The sequence below is a fragment of the Paramacrobiotus metropolitanus genome, unplaced genomic scaffold (genome assembly GCF_019649055.1).
Source record: "Paramacrobiotus metropolitanus isolate TYO unplaced genomic scaffold, Prichtersi_v1.0 Parri_scaffold0000225, whole genome shotgun sequence".
NCBI lineage: Eukaryota > Metazoa > Tardigrada > Eutardigrada > Parachela > Macrobiotidae > Paramacrobiotus > Paramacrobiotus metropolitanus.
In genome coordinates, this window is record NW_026570445.1 from 55,478 (window position 1) to 78,028 (window position 22,551).

The following is a 22,551-nucleotide window of genomic DNA, read 5'->3' on the forward strand; positions in this document are numbered from 1 at the left end:
CACGCCATATAATTTAATAAGAATAATAGTGACTGCCTGGCAGAAGGTGGCTGGAAAATGGTCGGTGCAGTAATCGACAATCTGACTGCGGAGCGCATTTAAGGAATTTGATAAACGTAGTGAAGTGGCCCTCGTTATAAGCGCAAAATTCGCGCTAGCTGTACCTTTACGTAGGAAATTACCGGACAAGCTTGTACATATACGCGTAATACAATAATAATGACCGACCAGCCGGATAATAGTACAGTACAGATACATCAATTGTATGGACGTATACACTGGACGTACGGCTGGATGAAGTGTACAGTATTAAATTTTACTATGTACTAAAATAATGTACTGCGTGATTCAGCGTTTAGCCAATGTTCATAATTTTGTATAACTGTGTAATAACTATTCAAACAATATTAATTCTCATGCAGTCGACGGGTCGAGCGAATGTTATCCGAGGTGAAGAGTATTACTTAATTAAATCGTATCATTTTGTATCATTTTAAGTTTGTTACACTTTTGTTACACTGATGGCCTTTGCCCAATAAACATTTATTAAATCGTAATGTTCGATGCGTATACCTCGATCGTTGTTGGTAAATACGTATATAGAAAAATTCGCAAGTGGAACTCGTTCTGTCCTTGTAATAAACAGCAGTTTATAATCCCGCTTGCTGGGCTACACACAAGGCCGGCGATACGTTGACGTGTTAATAATCAGCCAGAAAAATCGTCCATAGAATAGAATACTGTGCCGTGGAAAAATACCAGACAATCTGCATTATGCTGGCACCCACCCAACTGCAACCGGCAGCGCCGGTGTGCAGCACATCTTTGCTTCCCTGTACAAAGTTATACGTCTTAACAATTGTAAGCTGCGTTAGATATTTGGTGCAGTTTGGCGTGCATCGGCCAGTCGATCGGCATTCGGCATCGTGCTTTGTGCTTGCAGGACAACGTTAATTAGGAATTCGACGGCATTATATGTATACTAGAGAATCTGTGAAGCGGCTGGATCGATGCATCGGAGGTTGAGCGGTGGCCAGTGCCAAATCAACGTCAACGAGTGCCCGGCATTTCCCGTCTGCCGGCCATCACTGCACGGCGTCCGACGACGAGCACTGCAATTAATGGGAAGCGTGATTGAAATTAATTATTTCAGCTACACTGCACACAGTACGAGATGGACGAGCCGGATGTATATATGGACGTACACTTGTACGGGATGAGTATACTGTACTGTAAGTACATACAGCGTAGATCATATCTCGTCCTTGAGGACGTGCCACTGCGAGACGGCCTCCTTGGGGTACTGCAGCATGGCGTTCCAGTGGGCCACCGAGGCCGGGTCGCTGCGGCTGCTCAGGGTGACGCGCCCGATCAGGTCCTGTAGTCAGTACAGTGCTTCAGTCAATCGCAGTGATGACAACTTGTTGTACGTACCGGTATGTTTTATGTATATGAAGAATAATTATTATATTCCATTGCCAGCTTATAGTCTTACTGTGTATTGCAGTGGATCAGTACAGTAAAAGAACAGACTGCACTTATGATTACGTACGTTGCGCCCGATCTTGTCGTAGTCCATGACGGTGACGAGGAGGGCGGCCTCGCGGATCTTGTCCATGGGCACGCTGAAGGTGAAAGACTCGTTGAAGACCGGGTTTAAATCCCGCATGTGGATCTGCGTCTTCTTCTTCTCCATCTTCTTCCCGCCGAACATCAGCCAGATCTTCACGTACGGATCTACAATACATCCAGTTACACACATACCGCTATTACACGTAGTCAGTACAATACAGACAGCTTGTAACGACGACAAACATATTGTAAAGCTATAACTATACGTACAAGTTATTATGCAGCGAATAAAAAAATCGATTAACGTTGTTAACCACGTCACGATGTATGTGTGATGTATCTAGATTCGCGTGTTTCTTGACCTTCTTGTACTTTCTATATTTCTGTTCTCTGCCCTTTGTCCTAGCAATTTTCTGTGCTTCTCGTGTTCTCTGGTTACGGTTCTTCCCATTAACTTCAGTCAGTTCTCTGCTCAGCTGCGATACACATTAAAGTGCTACAATACGAGTCCATATCATACGCTACAATATACACACTACCGATTTCACAGTATGTAAAGGTCATTCGCTGACGCTGTATATATTTTTATAAGTAAACACTAAAACCTTTTATTATTTTTTTACTTAAGTTTCCGGTTCGGGTATAATGCACAGATCCATAAATACAGATAGATTTATACTGTAGGTACGATACGTCGAGACCGACTAATTAATTATATATAGAGCGTGCACCTGCGTAATACTGTACTGTATCTACATGTACTGCAGATACTCTGTATAACAGATACACCGGTAATTAACGGTACGGTAATGCCATGCACATACCGCTGGAGTGCGTGGCGATGTCCTGTATGCGCAGCTCCTTGCACTTGATGACGTTGACGCCGAGCTCGCCGGCGGTGACGTTGTACTTGAGCGACAGCAGGATCTCGCCGTACTTGTTCTGCAATCCAGTACACATTTAACTTACAGTACCTGTATGAGTATTGTGTAATGGTATTCGGCTAAAATGGTATTCTGTACGCTCTGTAGATGTATAGATCATACATGCACTGCAATAGCACAGAATGATGTACATACGTATATAATTATAACAGAGGTCACTCAGCAGGCTACATTTACCACAGCGATTAAAAACAGTGAGCAGACGTACTTTGGTCTCGGATTTGGGCGGGAGGAGGGGCTTCCAGACGTCGTAGTTCTGCGTGAAGTCCAGGTCCTGCAGCGGGATGAAGAGCTCGCCGATGGGGTCGTCGCGGCTGAAGCGGTCGTAGTCGAAGACGTGCAGGTGCAGCGTCCGCGTCTTCAGCTTCTCGATCGGGAAGTCTGCAGTACATAACTATCATCATCTTATTCTGTGCACGCGCTCATCAACTACGTTATAATTATATCTACAGATATGCATGTACTCGTATACACAGTGAATTACTGCCTGAATGCGATTTGATTTCCTCAGCAGACCATAATTGTCGTCCTCTTTCCGTCTTCATCATTATCCCATGAAATGATTGGTTAAGCTAACACGTGTAGGATTTAACTAATTTATATATGTACCGCGTCGAATATCAGCTGAGAATCAGCGGAAATTAATTTAATGATGAATTTTGTACATGAAGAGATACTGTAATTAGTTGTCGACTGAAAATTAATACTACAATAATAATTAGTATAAAAATTAAATGGTATTTTTCGTGCAGATGAATATGAGCGGACTGCGCGTGACTGACTCGTTCTTGTAGCCAACTTGCGCCACGACATGCAGGTAACTGAAATGCTGTACTGAAATAATAATCATGGCTGACCTTCAAAGAGAAAGGACTCGTTCCAGCGCGGATTCAGGGTGCGCTTCTTTATCTTCGTCTGCAGTTTGTACTTGTCTTTCGGCAACAACGATACCACGCAGTACGGATCTGCAACGACACATTAATTGATACAAAAATTATATAATTATAATATATGATTTCCAATTAATTTGGTTTTAATTTTGTTCCCTTCTGTAGAAATCTATTGCTATATGTAATTTCTTTTTTCTTTATGTAATCAATTAAGTAATAATGTAATTACACTTAATTACTTGCCTGAGAATCCGGAGAAGTCTTTGGCCGGCAAGCGTTTGGCCTGTGCAGAGAGAAATAATTCATAAAACGGCGTCCGTGTTGATAATTAAGAATGTTAATTAAGGTTTTATTAGACTTATCTATGACGCGGACGACGAAGGTGTTCTGCTGGAAATCGTACTTCATGGAGAAGTGGATCTCGCCGACATCCTCGGCGCTGCGCTCGCGGCTGGCGGCCGCCGAGGAGCCGCGGCCCGCGGGGAGGGCGCTGCCGGCGGCGCTGTTGGAGCCGACGGTGCTCTGGCTGCCGTAGCCGTTGGTCTGCTGCGACTCGCCGGCCACCGACGTCTGCCGGTTGCGCAGCATCGGCCGCGGCGACGGCTCACTGCGCGCCCTCTGCATTCCACCACACACTTTAGCAAAATACACCTACAAAGAATGTAATATTGGCGCTTACCGGTGTGCGAATGTTGAGCATTTCCGGTGGCTCGGAGACGGCCTCGTCGGCGCCGAAGAACAAGTGGTTGGTCGACTCAGAAATCCAGTGGCCGATCCTGCCCAAATTCAAATCCATATTTAATACAGGCGCGTAATCGGGATGAGCAATTAATCCCGTCTCGGAGCTTATAACGTTAATACACGACGAGCGGCTCAGCGCTCGATTTATATACCCCGTATTAATCACACCAACGACTCCTCTTAATTAATAAAACTATTTCCATTATACATGGCTCTCGGCAATCGATCACTGAGCAGCCGGAAATGGTACGTACACGAGGACATAATACCGATTAATAGGTGCAGCGTGATGCCGGCATTAATCAGTCCACGCTTTTCGCCGGTAATTACATTTAAGTCGCGTTATATGATTCGCCCCATTCAGAGCTTAATTACAACACTGTAAATATATATGCAGCACTTGTACTGCATCCCGTCACACGCGCCGCAATCTTCCCGAACGGAAACGGGAAGCGACAGCTGCTGCGACTGATGAGGAAGGAAGGAAACGGCGCGTGCCGAAAGAGAGGCAGCGGAAAAATTCCGCCCGGGCCGTGAGAAAGGAGAAGCACATAATACCCGGATCGCGTTACACGAGTGCCACTTGCGCCGCACAATGGACCGCCGGCCGCAGCTGCACGGGACAGGACAAACCGGGTCCCTCGGAATTTCTCCTACTTTCATTTGTGTCTTTTGATTCCCGGCATTCATACTGTAACGTAATACATACATCTGCACGCTAGATTTTTACAAGCGGGATCGTTTTTTCCACGGCTCATCTGGCCATAACGACAAAACGCCGCGGCTTTGTGTCCGCACGAAACGCCAGTCTAATTAAATAACGACCGATGACGGCAGATTATTTTACAGCACGCTAGCCGCATCCATCACGCGGAGGATGCGCGGGATGCACATCCGGTTGTGGATGTATACGCTGTATACGCACAATGCCGGGCCGCGCATTATGCGCCGATACGGCGGGCGGTTCACGCATGCCAGTGTTACGTATGCAGCGCTGCACGCTGCGGAAGCGGATGCCGAGTGTTTTTGTCAATTATAAGCAGCGCGTCAAGAGTTGTGGATAATAAATGTCAGCGGCGACATGTGTACATCTGGTACGTCTGTCGTCGACGCGGCCCACGTGTGCGGCTAGCAGCCGCTGACCGGCCGCGTTGACAAGCAGAACGGCGAATATATTTTGGACAAAAAAAATTCATTTTGGCTATGACAAATTTCTGGCTGTTAACATGGGCATCGCCGCTTATATTGCGACGGCGGCGTTTATCCAGCACGTGCCGTTGCTGGATGCAATTACAAGTTCAACTGCACATTAACGCGGCCGGCAATTCCCGCGACGCCGGCGTTTGTCGTTAGTAACCAGATTACACTCCCTGATCGCTGGTGGTTTTACGACGCGTGCGTGCGCCGGCAACGCGCCGTACGCCGGACGCCTGTGTACGGGGAACAGGCGGCCGTGGGTCCGCAATTATTTGCGCTCGACTGCCCCGCTGCATTCGCTGTAATCCCGGCGATGCAACCCTGCCGCGGGCGCCCATTAATATAATGCAAGCGCCGCTACACTGTGCAGGCTAACAGTGACAGGCAGTGTGGAATATAATCGGCGGAGGCGGTCAATTTGCTGATTAATACGCTCTTTAATTGGGTACACGATACGCGGGAAAAAGCGCAGAACTGTCGAGCTGCGCCCGGCGATATCCCGATAAACAATTACTCAAGTGGATCACCATCCACAATAACCTGATTATCTCCCCCGACTGACGCTGCGTTTCTCGCGGATCGAGCGAGGAGCGCGCGGCGCTCAAGCCGGGCTCAAGCGCTGAGCCCGGGCCATTATTTTAATTATCTCCCCGGGCGCAACCCGTCGCCACCGATTTGCACTGCTTTTTTTCCTTTTCTATCATCGATGCCAGCGCTTACGCCTAAACGCAGTAAATCCCATTTGCTTTCGTAAATCGGTATGGAAATACTTCTTATGGAGTCTACAAACAACTAACATGTTGGGCAAAAGGAAAACGACGAGCTGGACAAACACAGACCGCACTAGGAACAGCGATTAGGCAGGCGTGACATAATGAGCGGCGTAATGATGATCAGCGCATCCGATTTCCATCAGTGCGATTAGGCTGGGAAAATATCCGCTCCAGATATCCGTTGATGCCTAGGCGCACACAGAGATGGCGGATACAGAGAACAGAGAGAGAGACAACGGTTTTCGGATACACGTATAGCCGGCTTAATTATCATCAGTGCAATAAAGACAGAGATTTCCGCAGCAGCGATACACAAGGCAGAGAGAGATGATCGAGATAGAGGACAGACAGACAGATCGCGGTGTACGGATATACACCGGGTTAATTAGCACTTGACCCGGATGCACTTCGTTAGGAGATAGCGGCAAAGAAGCGGCCGCACTTAACGGCAGATTACGCGCGGCCAAACAATGCCGCGATGATTCCCTGGGAATTCTCGCGGGTTACGGCGGATATAATATTATTATATTCTGGCCGCGATGGTGTGCAGCGAACACGGCAGCAGGCAGTCGTCGCGGCACGCGTGTGCACGGCAGCGGAATCGTGACGGAAGCGGTTGCGCGGCGACAGCTGGATGAGGGAAGAGCGATTTACGGGCTCTCCTCAGGGAGAATTACGCTGCAGCCAGCGCCGGGTAAAAAACTCGCCGGGCGGATTAATTATTCCCGCACAGAACGGATTCCGGCGTATATATGTGTAGTACACAGGCTGATTATGCGGGTGAAGGCTAAGCGAGCCGGGTTGGCGCGGCGCTAACGAAATCACGCCGGTCAATGGGCGCTTAAACAAACACTCACTTGATAACAATTAAGCACGCATGCCCTCTCTGCATCTATACGCGTGCTCACACAGTGCGGCGGGAATCAGATGGGACTGATGAAATTACTGGCGATTGATGGGCCGCACGCCGGCGCACTTGTCGGCAACACGTACCGCAGTGCAGTGTGTGGATGCGGAGGCGGTTGGCTGCACTGGACCACCGCGGCACTCGTACGTCAGGCATTGTTGTTGCGATGCGATCCGCGGGCGCAATATACGTGTAATTACCCGCGCATGGCGCTGGCAGGCGGAAGGAGGCCCGGCCCGCCGCATTGTTAACACGCCGGCTGATACTTCTCCGCCGGAAGTCCCGGCCAATCCAGGCTGACGTGCTGCCGAGTAAGTCATCGCTTCCGCGGCGTAAGATGCTGTACGCGCGTACAGATTGTGCAGCTGTATTTTTGTCAAACGGATGTAGATGCACGTCACGTTTAGACGAGAGCGCCCTCTGCAGGCGGCTGGAAAGGCTCTCCAATTTCTTCGGTCAAGGCTGCTTCGTTTCTCCACTGGCCGATTATCGTCTGGATCGCCTGGAAAGCGCCGGTCGGTCTTCCGTTGCATCGCGGCTGACGCTCGTTCGCTGAAGTACGCCATATCCGGTGCTGGCGGAAGTTGTTCCTCAGCCGAGCGGACCTTACCGGAAGCCGGCCGTTCTTTTCCTCCTATTCAAAACTGCAATATGCCGCCGCTTTTTTAAAGCACAGCTTGCATTAGGCAACAACTTGAATCGGAAAGCCCTGCATTTGGCTATCTAACCGGCACCGCAGCGGCGTGACGGCCACGGCTGATTCGCCGGCAGTGCAGTTCCGGCCAGCTGACCGATCCAGCCGCGATTCGCTACGTATCTGCTTTAAAGTGCAACATGGCGTTAGTGAACCTTGTGCAGCAGCTTGCAGGCTTCTTACGCAAGCGCTCGATGGGCGTAATAGTATTTATTATCATGCCGGCAGCGGGAGTTGTTTTTTCCCATAAGGCAGCAGTTGTTTTTCCCTCTTGCTGCGATCGATACATCCAATAAATCCATCCATCGATTGGTCAGCCGCGCCCCGACTTGGATGTATAATTCATGTACGATACGTACAGTGTGCAGTTGTTTTGTTCGGGTTGTGTGTTATTAAGGATATGGATGTGGGCGGGAGGAGCCGGAAGGAAACGCAGCGGTGCAGCTGCAGCCAACACAAGTGCTCGTACGAAAATGTTTACATTACTGTCGAGATAGAGCGGGCTGTAACATATGGATGTGCGCGTTGTTTGTGACTGAGCTGGTTAATAATGCAGTACACTGGAAGCTGTAATAATACTGTACTTTATACTGTAAAACATGTAAAATACGGGACAATAAACATATAATATACATATTGCACCGCCCCACTGTTTTCATCCTGTTGGCATACTAGTGTACGTGCTAGCAGGATGAAATCTGCCACCGCCAATTTGCATGACCTCATAAAAATGAACATATCATTAGCCTGCACCTGTACGGCAAAACGTTTACCGGAAGTACTCAGAAACATACACAATAAATTTCTGACTCGATTGCACTCAGCTTCAGTACATTTCACTGAGTATCGACTTGCGAAATGATTCGGTATACTGTGCTGGTGTACGCAACCATGCAGGCGATAGTCGCAAGAGCTGGAAAATATTATATGCGCCGTGCTTAAATTACAATGTGTAATAACTGGCAATTGCTAACGTCATTTGAACTTAAATGAAATAATTGAGAAATGATCCGCACGTACAGTTGAGTGTACAGTACATTACGTTGTGCCGCCTGTACAGAATACAAATAATACGGTTAAGGAAAATATTTTGTAGCCCAGACCGGCAACATGTGGGATGAAAGTAACGTTAAACGGACTAATATAACCATAATATATAATTATACTGCACGAATACACACTGTGCACAGTACACAGCAAATACGTACTACAGCAGCTGCCGTCCCTAGCGGAGGGTGCAAGACTGCGAGAGTGCGGCACGCCGCCTGGCGCCGGCAGCTACCTGCAGCGCCAAGCGACAATAACGGGAAGTGCCGATACTTCCACAAGGGAATTTCCTGCCATCTCGGCGGAATCCCATTTTTTTGTTTTATGCCTTTAATTGATTTTTAATTCATTTTTCTTTATTTGTTTATTTGAGTGATTTCTCTAATGTGGACATTTTTTTAACATCCAACACCTACCGAATTTTATCAATAAGAAAACGCAACAACTGAGCGAGGAATTAACAGGTTCCAAACGTGCGCCGGAACTGATGAAATAAATAAACGCGTCGTTAATGGGGACACAATGACATCGTAGTTTTTCTATCCCACTCAAACACCGAACGCGCCGGCCGCGCTCGTGTACCGTATGCAAATTGCGTCGAGCAGTTTCGTTGTTTGAAGGCAGTGTCATTCTAAAGTAGTGGAGTGGGCGTCCAGAGCGGCTATTTGTCTTGGCACTCTCCCGTTCCGTAATGCAAATTTCTAATTCACTTTACACTGGCCACGACTACGATCGGCAGTGAACGGACAGAGTGTACGCGTACACCGACAGATGGATAAATATTGCTAACTACATCCGGCCACGGGGACCCATAGAATAATGATATATGCATCGATCGGCGAACATATATGTACACGGTTATACAGCGCCAGGCATTACTACGGCCATCGATCGCATCGCCGGCAGTTGACGATCATTATTCATCGCCGTTTAACAGATAAATGGGCGATTTACGCCGCCCATATATATGTAAATATTAAATTTATATACTGAAGTATGTGTTTTATATATGTAAGTATAATAGCATATATCATACAGTAATAAAAGTTTTATTAGATTTTTTATGTGTTCATATATGCGCTTTTATATATACAGTATATATATATATATATATGTTATGGATATATATGTTTATATATATGATTATATACATATATACATATACCTATATACAAATACACATATATACATATACATATATGTTATACATATATATGTTTTTTATACATATATATGTGTTTATATATGCGGTTTTGTTATACATATATATGTTATACATATTCATGTTTTCTATACATATATATGTGTTTATATAACTATGAACTTTTTATGTATATTTATAAACAGGGATTTTTTATATAACTGCAGTAAGTATTAAGGTGTATTATTTTTAGATTGGAAGCATTAAGTATTAATTTTTTGTACGTGTATAGGTACGCTGGGTAATGCGCTTGCTTAATGCGAAAACGGGATGATGAGATGGGCCGGTACAGCTGGCGGGCACTTCCGGCGGGATTACTGGCGATTTCTACAATGCGTTGTTTAGGATTAGCAGCGTGTAAGACGCAGATTAGCCGGGCCTGATTATACGCGTACGCGAATTATGCCGAACCCGGCCGACAAGTGTCAAATTGTCCAAAAGCAGCCTCTTCATTCTATAAAAGTCCAAACCGACCGGATGCGTATCCCGGCGTTCCCATTGTCGCTGTACTACGCGTTTTGACTGCTTTCACGTTGCATTTTCCAACAACAGTGAGTTAAAGCAGCGATCGATCCGCGCCGGCTAATCGATGGCAATTGTGTGCGCATCAAACATGTATGACATTGTGGCGTAGATAAACTGATTTGCTTTGCCTTTTTTTATTCCCGGGAAGACGCGCGCCAGGCCCGGTTAACGGAGCGGGCTGGTGCACGCTGTGAATGGCCGGGTTTAATTAGGGTCGCCATTTGGCGGAGCACGCCAATAATACAACGAAAGCTGGCTTATTCACAGTGGAATGAAACCGGCTGAGTGTTCCTCCCTTTTTCCTACACACGAGCGTATTCGCATGTAAATGCCGGCTCTAACGGCGCTGTCATAATGTCACTCAGTAAGCGCGTTTCCTGGATTGAGTGCTTGCTGCCGGCTTGTTATCCGTGCCTCGACAGGTGCAACGTGTGTATATATGTGCCGGTTAATACTCGCACTATTTCACGTTCGATTACGTCGCAATTTTCGATGCGGTCCGCTTCCAAACGACATATTTATAACGTAGAATGATTTTCGTAATTTACTCTACTTGTTTTAATACAAGTATTGCAGAGGAAATCATTTTTTTGTAGCGAAAATCAAACAGGAAGAGAACGGGAATTTATGTAATTTTCAAAATACAATTCGCTTTACATTGCCGCATCAAGCGGTTGCAATTGCGTCAAGCACCGGAAGTCCCTGAATTTCTTTCATTTAAAATCGTCAGCTTGGAGATTTTTGTGAAGCTAATGAGCTTTTTCGTCGGCGTGACAGGTAGTCTTCAGCGGACGGCAGTTATGTGCGTCGCGCGTGGCTCCGCCCTCCCGCACACAGCGGCCCAAGCGAGCAATTAGACGGGGCCGTGCAGCGTCGGCACGTCAGCGTGAACAAGCTTTACAGCAGCGATAAATCACAATCTCGGTTCGTTGCCGGGCCCGAAAGTGCGCATTACATCTGGGCAAACGATGCGCCGCACTCCAGTCCAGGCATAATCAGCACAGCTGTGCCGCGATGCCCGCGATTGCCGGCCATCCATCATCATCCCCTTTTGCGGGAATATGCAGCGGATAAACAGGGAAACGCTGCGGCGACAAGTGCTCTTCCGGCCACCGCCCGGTGCGCGGCTGGACAGCGATGCGCTGCTAACGACCCGGCCGGATTCATCCCACGGATTATGCAATGATTGTCAACCGCCGCGATAAGTGCCGCGCGCATTTTCCCGTCCGCGCGTGTTGATCCAGCCCGGACCCGCGGGAAGGCCGGCAGCTGTGGACGCGGCGCCGTTAGAGAGACGCATCATCTGACAAATGATCCCGGCCAACGTAACGGCCTTCCCGCCGATCCCGTAATGGGATAGATGCGCAATTGCCAGACGCCGGTCTAACTGCACTCACCTAATGTCCAATGCGATTCGCTTTATATGCGATGCGCAACATTAGACGTGTGCACATATATACGCCGCGGGACGCCGTTATCTGTTCGACACAGCGCGATCCTCCTGCTCGTTGCGGCTTGACTTAACGTTGCTGCTGCTGCAAACGGCCGAGTACAAGAAATGTGCCCTTTAAACTGAACGCATAGCGTCGAGCAATCCGGCCGGCGGGCCTGTTGCGTGCGCCGGATTAATTCCCGGTGCAGCATACAGGAGCCTGGAATTAATTGTGGCGCGGTGCAGGTCAGCGGTTAAGGAGAACGCTGTACGCGCCGATTGACAAGTCACGGCGCTGATGAATGAAGGGATGAATGGGAAAGGGACGCAGCGAACGTGCCGGCAGCCATGGCTGTTCGTTAATTATTCCGCGCCGCTGGGCCGGCGTTTTTGCGCCACTCACACTTACGCAGTACGTACGCTAACAAGGCCAATATGCCCGCCTACTTCCGGTCAACTACGCAGCGGACACTTTGCTTTCTTTACACTTAAATGTAATAGAAAGTTGAAAATTATTTCCCGTCGGTGCATTTTGTTTTAATTAATTAAACCAAGCTGTTAACTACGCATTTTTACGCTCTTAAATGCCTGTTTAAGACTTGCGTTGCAACGGTGCAAGTGACCTTGGGCGACTGGTTGAAATGACTACTCGGGTAGGTAAAGCGCGTGCACGCAGAGCATGCGTAAATGTCATAAAAAGCCCATATCCAGGCTCATCAGCGCACACACGTCCGCTTAATTTGCGCACGTGGAAGCCGTAAAAGTGCTGCGATGCAGGATCACTTACCGGGACGCGCGCTGCAGCTGGCCGGCAAAATGTGGGTTAAACCGATATACGCTGCGCAGTCGAATCCTGATGGAGTGAACGGCACAGCGCAGTTCAGTCAGGCGGCAATTGAATTACGGATGCCTTCCACTAACGTTCACGCTAACATCCAACGATCACGCCCGACGGCACATCCAGAAATTTGACCGGAAGTGGACTGGGATAGAGTTGCCGGTGAGCAGGGAAGCACTTGCCGGTCACTGCATTATGCAGGCTGCTGGCATTCCCACGCGCCGTTATAAAATATTGATACAATTATACAGCAGCAAAAACGGAGAAATGATGGGTTAGCGTCAGCGCTAATACACAGATAGATATGCGCTCATCCCGCGGAAATGTTGTCCGGGAAAATACATGTAATTAGGGACGTGTGTTGAATGGAGAAGATGAGCCGGTGTAGCGCAGTGATACAGCGCAGATTACGGCCGATGAATATTGGAGTTGTTAACGCGGGCCTGCATAAATGTCAACTGGCGGTGATGGCTGATGATCATCATCATCCCGTTGCCTTCCCTTCCTCCGTCTCGTTTTCTGCTCCGATACCATTATACAAAAATCACTCGGCGTATTTGTACGTTGCGTGGAATATTTGTACGGCCAAATGGTACTCGTTGTATCCTGTATGTACACTGTACAGCCGGCGTGCAACGCGCTTAAGTACAGCCAACGGCTGCGCGGACGTTAGCCGGCAATTTGCCGCTCTTAAACGGCATTCCAGCCCATATCTATCCCATCCATCCCGCCGGCAGCAGCAACGAGCGCAGCGCTCGCGGGACGGATTTACTGCACCGGTACGTACAAGTTAACAATTTTACTACGGTGTACAGTGTGCGTGATGTGCGCGAAAGGGGAGCACAGCAATTCCCGGAGAGACATCAGCTGATGTGCGCTGTATCCGGCCACGTACAGCCAACGAACGGGTGCCGTTATAACCGGCGCAGACAGCGATATACGGGACTTGTCATTTGGAATATTATACGATGTGGATGTACAGGAAATGCCCTAGTTGCCTGCAGCCGGATATTGCCGGGCTGCTGGCTGTGTTAGCATTATTGCCCGCCACAATGCCGGCATTCATCCCGCTGCAGTTTAGTTGTGTTGCTCCGGTGTGGCTTTGTTTAGTTAACGCGGGCGTCAAGAGTTACGAGCGCTGTGGAGTGTTGTTAATGTTGTTCTGGTATTGTGTCGGACGGTGAATGCCGGCTGTAAACGTGGGGGTGGGTGCCTGGGCGGTGAGGAGGATGGTAACGTCGAGAAGGATCGATAGACGGACCTGGGGTACGTACGCCGCCGCCCGCGAGGGCGGTTGGCTATGCCGCAGCCGCAGTTAACAAGACTTTACCGCTTCTTTCTGTTCCGCCGCGGGAAGCCGTGTAGGGTGGCGGTTACGTGGTTGGGATATGGCGCTGTTTACTAGAGTGTATTTGATTACCTGAGTAAACTATACCTCTACACAATCCCAGTCCATGGGTGATTAATACGTGTACATTTGCCGGGTGAGTCAGTGATGCAGTCAGGTGGAATTTATTGACTGCAGTTTACAGCCAACGTCATTAAGCATTTATTTACAGCCACAGGAGTTGACGCTAATATGAACTGCCTACTTCGGCCTATCCCAGCATTCGAATGGACCATCAACGCACTGCACAATACGGCAATTAAATTAATATGGTCATGATTGAAATGCTTAAAATAAATTTAATTACTAACAACGCATCTGTACGTCACACTGGATTGTACACTGCTCTGTGTACATATATTAAGCGACCGGGCAATCGTTCGATATCACGTGACCAGTGCCGCGACCAAAATTAAAATACTGCAGAAAAGCGATACAAAACGGGCAAACCGTGGCATATATATTTTGTACGGTACTGTAATAATTTCGCCAACAGACGCCAATCCATCACGATCGCAATTCGCAACAGCCGGGGCTGCTTTCACTTGTTAGTGGCGTTTATCGCGGGCCGTTATCTTTTTACTGCAGAGCAAAGATAGCGAGCAAACAAACCACACGACTATGTACCTAAGTTAACCTAACACGAGCTGCAACATGCATTAAGCACACACACCGCATTATTCTATACGCGACGACTACATGGATAAATCGTCGATGGCCGTTGCATTTACACGCTTTACTGCCTGCATTGTGCATAATACTGTATAACATGGTGGCGATTAAATCTAGATTAAGCTTCGGTCCCTGCGCCAAACCGGCGAGGCGATAATGGAGCATATATGCTGCAATACACAACGGCGCTGATACGCCGGCGCAGGAAGTTTTACTTTTGCTGATAAGACAACAACAGCCGAAACGAGCGAGCACCACTGCGGTGCGGCGCTGCGAAGCACGTACTCAACCCCAACACATAACACGGAGCAAAGTTAAACTGCAAACCCTTCGACGAGTCAATGCCACGATGGAACTTTTAACTTGACTGCTAAAGATCGTTTCCCATGCTGCACAATCGTCGCATTGCGAATGCGCGGCATCACAGTGCGAAGGTACCTGCGCCTATCAGCCTAATGGCCTGTTAAAGTGCAGCGGGATCATTAAATCCGCTAAGCAAGAGATATTGCCATCCCTATAAAATATACTCGCATCAAGCCAAAGTTCATCTTCTCGTTCTCACCATCAGCTGATACATGCGAACGACGTGCCGGAGTCCATTCGCATTCACCGCGCGGGCTATATATGCAGTTAACTAGTGACGTCAGCGCCCTTTGACATTGACCTCCGATCCCCGGCCAACAACAACCAATCAGCCATTCGCCCGCCGCAGCCACCACCGTACTCTGACTGTATCGCGGGCTTCCGGCTTCCCCGTGAATAGGCGCGCCGCCGCCGCCGCCCAGCCAAACTCCAATTCCACAGCTCGAAGGTTAGTTTATCAGCTCAGTATTATGACTGTGTAGTTTTTACATTCAGCGTAAAAACAACAACACAATAGGAAATAGGAAGCACTACATCTGCTTGACCTTTGCCTGGCTACTGTCGCTGACAGGGCGCTTGCAGTGCGGGAGCTCATCACAGACTTCGTACCGGCCCGGAAAAATTATTATTAACTCTGTCGCATTCTGTGCTCAACATACTATAGTTAGAATATCCGTACTGCATATACATGTAAATGCATTAAGAATTAAATAACTTAATCTGTATTAGTAAGTATCAAAGTAATTATGATGGTGTAAATTTCCACAGTGCGTATTCTCCTGCACAACAAAAACGGCAGTACTAGTCGTGCACCCGTACAGTTATTACGCAGCTTAAAGAAGGCTGACAGCAAAAACTGCGAGTTAACCACGTTCATTAAAGGCACGTTCATTAAAGCTTTCATAATTATTGTGTTTTTACTGCACCAAGCTTCAAGCTTGAAGGCCACAGAAATTATTAATTAATAGCAAGCTGTCCGTCACACAGGTTTTCTCGATTGCGGCCATTATCATAATTAAACAATTACATTCGGAAAAATATTACTAATTTTTTTATAGTTCTTGGTGGGTATTAAGTATTAACACTGTTATTTTTTTATGAATGCCTACGTGATTTATAGGAATTAGTTTTGCTGTATTTGATTATAGTCATGTCGTACGACGGACGCGTGCACGCAGTCGTTTTACTGGCTAGCCCAGTTAAAATTTAATAACAACTAAGTACATCGACAATGGTCTTTACAGTGGGAAGAAAATTCGATGGAGCGCGGCAGCCGCAACGTCAGTCGCTCGTCCAGCCCGGCGCTGCCGCCCGCCCGCGGCGCCAGCAACTACAGCAGCGCCCCGCCCAGCCACCACAGCACGCCGGTGCACTCGCCGCTGCCGGCGGCCAGCCACAGCGGCAGTCAAAGCGGCTCGCGGGTCAGCTCGCCCTTCGTGCAGTCCACCGGGCACAACCACACTAACCACGCCCACCATAATAACCAGCCGCTGAGCATGTCCATGTCCATGCCGCTGCCGGGTCCGCAGTCCATCCAACAAGTACTCTCCAGCAACATCAACGGACCCATCGCCATCCCCGTGGTGTCCTACGCCATGCCGGCCGGCAGCGGGTCCGCGGCCGCCGTGGCGGGCGGCGGTCTGCAGCACCTGCACTCGGCGCTGCCCATCGGCGGACTGCTGTCGCTCGGCCAGGCCGGGCTGTCGCGCAGCTACCGGACGGCGCCCAACGGTGAGTAGCGAACTAGCAAATACACTAAAAAACACTTAAAAATTATCGTTTTGTTGGGCGCAATACTGTAACAGTTAGCGGTACTTGGAAAGTGACGTAACCGGAAATCCGCGATTTTGCTCGATAATTATCTGGAGACGCAGAATACAACCGCCGATATACGTAATATTATGCTAGTTAAAATCTGGAATATCGCTCGTTTAATCGTTTTAATGCTTCTTAATACAAGTACGCTTAATGCAGTAAATTCATTAATATTCGGTTTCGAGTAAAAAATACGGATACGTATAAATTAATAACATTTATTCGAGACCGGAAGTGCTGCAATAACGTACAGCTATATGAGCAATTAATTATTCGGTATAGTCACAGCTTTGCTTGTTGGATGAAATAATTCTCTGCTAATAAAACAAAGTGGCAGTAGAGCGCGACTTTCGTGGTGAGGACAAGTGAAGAAATAAATTATTCACTCATCAGGAACGTGTAAATCTTATCTCGGTTTGACAGCGCTGTTTGTGATGCTTATCGCGCGATATGGACAGCGCTGAGCTGTAGCTGGGGAATGCTGCGCACTGGCGCTGGCTGTCTGCATGATTGCAGATGTGTTTTCTTGTGCAGTACTTAGTTAATTAGCCCGTTGTCTTTAATAAATTGTTGCGACAGTGCCGGCTGCATATACGCGTATATGACAGCGCTGCCATTGGCTAACTGCAGTCTAATATAGCGCGCTATCGCTGCTCCCGCATCTGCGCTGTGAAAGCGCTGCGCCTGTGCAATCCGCGTACGATCGTATATCCGTGATCGCGTATCACGCTCCTGCCATCTCGTACAGATAACATAACAAGGACAGTTATTAAAGCTAGCTAACACCACAACGACAGGGCGCTAATTCGTGTCACTGCGCTTGTTTTTCTCTTAGACACTGATTTAGCATCAACTAACGAACAAGGAAAAGCAACGGCCAGCCGCTCTCCTGCTGATTGAATTCGTAAACAGTCTGACCACGTAAAAATATTCATCCAATTTTTGCCGGTATCCTCCCGAAAGTCTCTGCTTGATAATGAGGTTTATTTTATATCCAGTGATAATAATTCCTGCAGAATAACAATCTTTCGTCGTTTTCTCCATGAATTTTGACCGTATCGAGAGAATCTCTAATAATCGGGAATAACGCATGTCGTTGGAATTATTCACCGTCGTTTAACTGTCGACACGCGTCGTCGTGATGGGTGTGGCGGCTGCCGTGGACCCGGCACATCTGCCGGCCTCAACGCCGGACGCGTCGGACGCCGACGCATCCCCGCCGGATGCGCACCACCAGCCCCCGCCCGCGGGCGACTACTCCTTCGTCAGCGTCAGCGTCCTGGAGGAGGCCGACCTGGCGCTGCAGGACGCCGCCGCCCGGCTCTACCACCTCCCGGACCACATGCGCAACGTCGTGGCCATCTCGCAGTGGATGAGCGCGCCGCATCCGCACCAGCCGCACTCCTTCGCGCCCACCTACTCCTCCTGTACGTCCGCAGCAACGCCTGCTGAAAAAGTGTCACTAGCGTAGATCGTTAGACGTATAAATAGTCCGGCCGAAGAGTGCCGTGGGAACGGGCCTTCGCAGAAAGGTCAAAGTGCAGCGCTGCTCGACAAGGCGGCGGTAAGAAGCATCCGCGGTGGAAGGGTCACGATTGGCCGGGCCAAAGGGTAAGCGCCGGCCCGGGGCGGTAGGCTGCAGCAGCGCAGGTCAGAGCGCTAGTTTGTCATAATGTGCGAACAGCTGCGCCGGTTAATTTATTAAGCGCCGTGAAGTGCCCTTCTTCCCAGCGCGTGGCATGCGCGTGTGCGCTAGCTGAGCGCGGACAACTCCGAGTTGCCGGCTTTAAATACACAGCGGGCGCGTAATCGCGGCGGTCCATCAGCATGGACCCGGCCTGTGACTTTGTTGTTGGCGATCGAAGCCGATAACCATCGCTTTCTTCCGCCGAGCCGAAACCCAGATTAATTGCAGCCGAACGCTTGAAAGCCACTGTGGAAACTTTGTCCACGTAGCTTGACACGAAAATATGCTTGTTAGAGTTGCGTAGTTGAATCAGAGGCAAACAGCGCGTCGCCCTTTTGCTGCATTATTAATCTGTCCTTTGACTGTACCCGTCGCTGGACCCAAACTCCAACGACTACTTCTGGCACCTTGCACTGGCAATATTAGTTCCTTCCTCGTACCCTACCACCCGCGTCCAACTGGACAATCGCTGTCTACAATAAACGGCATCGTATTGTTTGACGTCAGTATATTGTTGTCGACCGCTGCATTATTAGCGCTATCAGTATCGGTTAGCTTACCGCAGTATTACCGCATTATTGCGTATAATGTTTACTGTGAAATGACCGGAAGTAGGGACAATTAATGGATTTAATGCCAGCCGGTTATTGCCGCAGGAAGAACGGTCCTTTCCGCTAAAACACTGTTTTTAAAACGCCGGTTTCCTTCTCCGTAATATTATGTAGTTTGAGCCCGAGTAAAAACAGAAGAAAACAGGGAATTTCGCTGACGAAGTTTGGCTAATGGTTGGGATGTTTGCAGACGACGAGCGGGGAATGTTGGGCAGTCACGTGGGCGGTCTGGCCAGTCTGGGGCACGTCCAGCACCTGCACGTGCCCAGCGTCAGTCCGGCCGCCATCGCCTTCTCCATCCAGGGCACTTCCGCACCGCAGTCGCAGCCCTCCGTCATCCAGGTAAGCACATATCAAGCGGCCACCATTGCTTGACCGCTTTTTTATTAAATCTTAATTGCAGCATGTTCCCTCGTCGACCGGCGTTTTGATGGCCGGCAGCGGCAACCACAGTCCCTCCGTGCAGCAGCAGCAGCAGGCCAGCATGGCGTCCTACAGCCACGGCGAGCAGTCCAGCCCCAACTCGCCCACCTCCAACAACAACTCCGCCCGCAGCACCCCCGCGCCCATGCAGCCGCTGGCCTTCGGACAGGCGCCGGCCGGGCCGGGTGCCGGCAACAGCGCCGCTGGCCAGGGCAGTCCCCAGAGCGGATCGCCGCACGGCCAACAACTGTGCACGATCTGCGGGGATCGCGCCACCGGCAAACACTACGGCGCCTTCAGTAAGGTCACCCTTTTTAACCGATTTATGACTGCTCTTCGTATAATATGACTGTTATTCTGCAGGCTGCGATGGCTGCAAGGGCTTCTTCCGGCGAAGCGTAAGCGCACCTGTCAGCCCAGTATATATGTATCGCTGCTATAAGGACGATTTAATACGATTGCAGGTGCGAAAGAATCACGTCTACTCGTGCCGATTCAGTCGCAACTGCGTCATCGACAAGGACAAGCGCAACCAGTGCCGATACTGCCGGCTGCGCAAGTGCTTCCGCGCCGGCATGAAGAAAGAAGGTCAGTACAATTAAATTTCCATGCCGGAAGCGTTTTTTCGTTAAGCTTAATTTTTGTGCAGCGGTTCAGAACGAGCGGGATCCCATCAGCACACGTCGGCCCTGCTACGAAGACTGCAACAGCGCCGAGCTGTCGGTCAGCAGTATCTACCAGGCGGAGATTGCCGCTCGCTCTGTGGTGAGTGATCGGAACGTCCCCTTTACTGATTTAGTAAAAAAGCGACAAAAGTAGTGGTATTTCACTGGTGTGTCTGATAGGATTACACCGCGACCGGCATGATGGTGCCGCACGATCCCAACAGTCTGCCCAAACGCATCGCCACCATCCAGGACGTCTGCCAGTCCATGAAGCAGCAGCTGCTCATCCTCGTCGAGTGGGCCAAGTACATCCGGCCCTTCTGCGAGTTATCCCTCGATGACCAGGTTAGCAATTAATTTTACAATTTAATTCGTCGTGCTTTAATGTAGCGATTGTGGATGTAGGTGGCGCTGCTGCGAGCGCACGCCGGCGAGCATCTGATCCTGGGCGTGGCGCGCCGCTCGGTGCACCTCAAGGACATCTTGCTGTTGGGCAACGAGAGCATGATCGTCCCGCACTCCTCCACCGAAGTGGACATTGGCCGCATTGCCGCGCGTGTCCTGCAGGAACTCATTAAGCCCTTCCGAGAAATTCAGATCGATGATAAGGAGTTCGCCTGCACCAAGGCCATCGTCTTCTTCGATCCCGGTAGGTGGGACATGACTTCCGGCGACCGGAAGTGAACCGTAGTGTTGGCAGCAAAACGCAAATTTAAAAATTTTAATCTTAATTATATACCTGATCGACTATTATTCTACCAATTTTTATTTATTATTTATAAATATATTATACTATATATAATTTATATAAATATATAAATATAAATATATTTATAATTATATAAAATATATAAATATTTAAAAATAATTATGTATGGAATATAAGTGCCATTTTTAATTTATGTGACCTTTGTCTTTTTATATGGGTAAATATTTTATACATTTTTTAAAAATGCTGGAAGTAAAATGCAAATTGTTAACCGGCAGACGCCAAAGGCCTATCAGATCCGCAGCGCATCAAGAACATCCGCTACCAGATCCTGGTCAACCTGGAGGACTACATCAACGACCGCCAGTATGAGTCGCGCGGACGCTTCGGTGAGCTGTTGCTGCTGATTCCCTCGCTGCAGAGCATCGCCTGGCAGATGATCGAGCAGATCCAGCTGGCCAAGCTCATCGGCAAGGCGCAGATCGACAGCCTCCTGCAGGAGATGCTGCTGGGCGGTCAGATGGGCGCGCTGGCCGCCGGGGCGGGCGGTGGCGGCGCGACACCCACTACCCGGCCCCGCCCAGCTGGCCTCGCCCGCGGGGCATGCTGGATACTCGCTGGCTTCCGCCGGATCCTACCGACAAAGTACGCCGTCCTCCTTAAGAAGATACAACGATCATCTATAAGTGACCTTTCTATATATGCGTTTACTTTTATATATAGCATTATGCGGTTGACCTTTGATAAAACTTTATATATGCGTGATTGCTTGCACATATACATTATATACATTTTATATTTTATATATATATATGTATATCGTATATGTGACCTTTAATAAGTGTATATATGCGTGCTATTTTGTTATATATGTGGCATTTATAATGCCCGTAGACTGCACCCCGGGCGCGTACCCCGGCATGCACCTGCCGCTGCCGGTGAGCAGCATCACCACGGCCACCATCGTGTCCCCCGCCGGCAGTCTGCAGCAGAGCCCCGACGGCGCACAACTGTCGCCCAACGGCGCCCCGGCCCAGTCCCACCGCTTCGACTACTCGCAGCACATTAACGGCGACAAGGAGGCCTCCGCCTACTAAAATAACGGAAAGTCCGCACCTCCATCCATTCCTGTCCATGACGTTCCTCCGTGCCGTGACGGCACAATCAGCCAGAGTTGTCTCAGATGCCATTAATGATAATTCCGTGCAAATTTCCTGTTGGTCAAATATGCTCGTACATTCGTTGTGAGGCGGTGCTGATTTGCCGGCAGCCGCGAGTATTAGTGCCTGGCACGGTCATATTGACTATGTTCTACATGTTCTTATCTTTTTACCAAGGCATACCAATTTTTTTGTTATATAATCCGGGCTTTTTGCTATCGTTGCTGTTATTATAAATTATTAATTTTTTTGGAATATACTGTTAAATCATATAAAGGTCAACGTATACTCAGTATAT

The 22,551-nt window shown here is 48.9% G+C and overlaps 2 protein-coding genes across 7 annotated transcripts; one reads left to right on the top strand and one right to left on the bottom strand.

Moving 5' to 3' along the window:
- Positions 1-632: 632 nt before the first annotated feature.
- LOC129601263 (synaptotagmin-7-like) lies at positions 633-14,575 on the bottom strand. 5 transcript variants are annotated; one of them, XM_055500025.1, is made up of 11 exons: positions 14,197-14,575; positions 12,711-13,280; positions 4,086-4,182; positions 3,768-4,024; positions 3,650-3,690; positions 3,374-3,481; positions 2,725-2,897; positions 2,397-2,514; positions 1,553-1,737; positions 1,245-1,378; positions 633-1,112 (listed from the first exon to the last, which is right to left on the bottom strand). In XM_055500025.1, the coding sequence occupies exons 3-10, from the start codon at positions 4,104-4,106 to the stop codon at positions 1,253-1,255; spliced, it is 1,029 nt and encodes a 342-aa protein (XP_055356000.1). In that variant the 5' UTR covers positions 4,107-4,182; positions 12,711-13,280; positions 14,197-14,575; the 3' UTR covers positions 633-1,112; positions 1,245-1,252. The 5 variants fall into 5 exon arrangements, with proteins under 5 accessions (XP_055356000.1, XP_055355999.1, XP_055356001.1 ...); XM_055500024.1 differs by having other exon boundaries at positions 12,711-13,378; XM_055500026.1 differs by lacking the exon at positions 12,711-13,280.
- Positions 14,576-15,035: 460 nt separating this feature from the next.
- On the top strand, positions 15,036-22,546 carry LOC129601265 (transcription factor HNF-4 homolog). Of its 2 annotated transcripts, XM_055500032.1 has the most exons (11): positions 15,036-15,631; positions 16,428-16,914; positions 19,487-19,638; positions 19,700-20,018; positions 20,083-20,117; positions 20,184-20,307; positions 20,369-20,484; positions 20,565-20,729; positions 20,790-21,033; positions 21,372-21,738; positions 21,988-22,546. In XM_055500032.1, exons 2-11 carry the CDS (start codon positions 16,443-16,445, stop codon positions 22,160-22,162), a joined length of 2,169 nt encoding a protein of 722 aa, XP_055356007.1. In that variant the 5' UTR covers positions 15,036-15,631; positions 16,428-16,442; the 3' UTR covers positions 22,163-22,546. The 2 variants fall into 2 exon arrangements, with proteins under 2 accessions (XP_055356007.1, XP_055356008.1); XM_055500033.1 differs by lacking the exons at positions 15,036-15,631; positions 16,428-16,914 and adding an exon at positions 17,762-18,425.
- Positions 22,547-22,551: the final 5 nt, after the last annotated feature.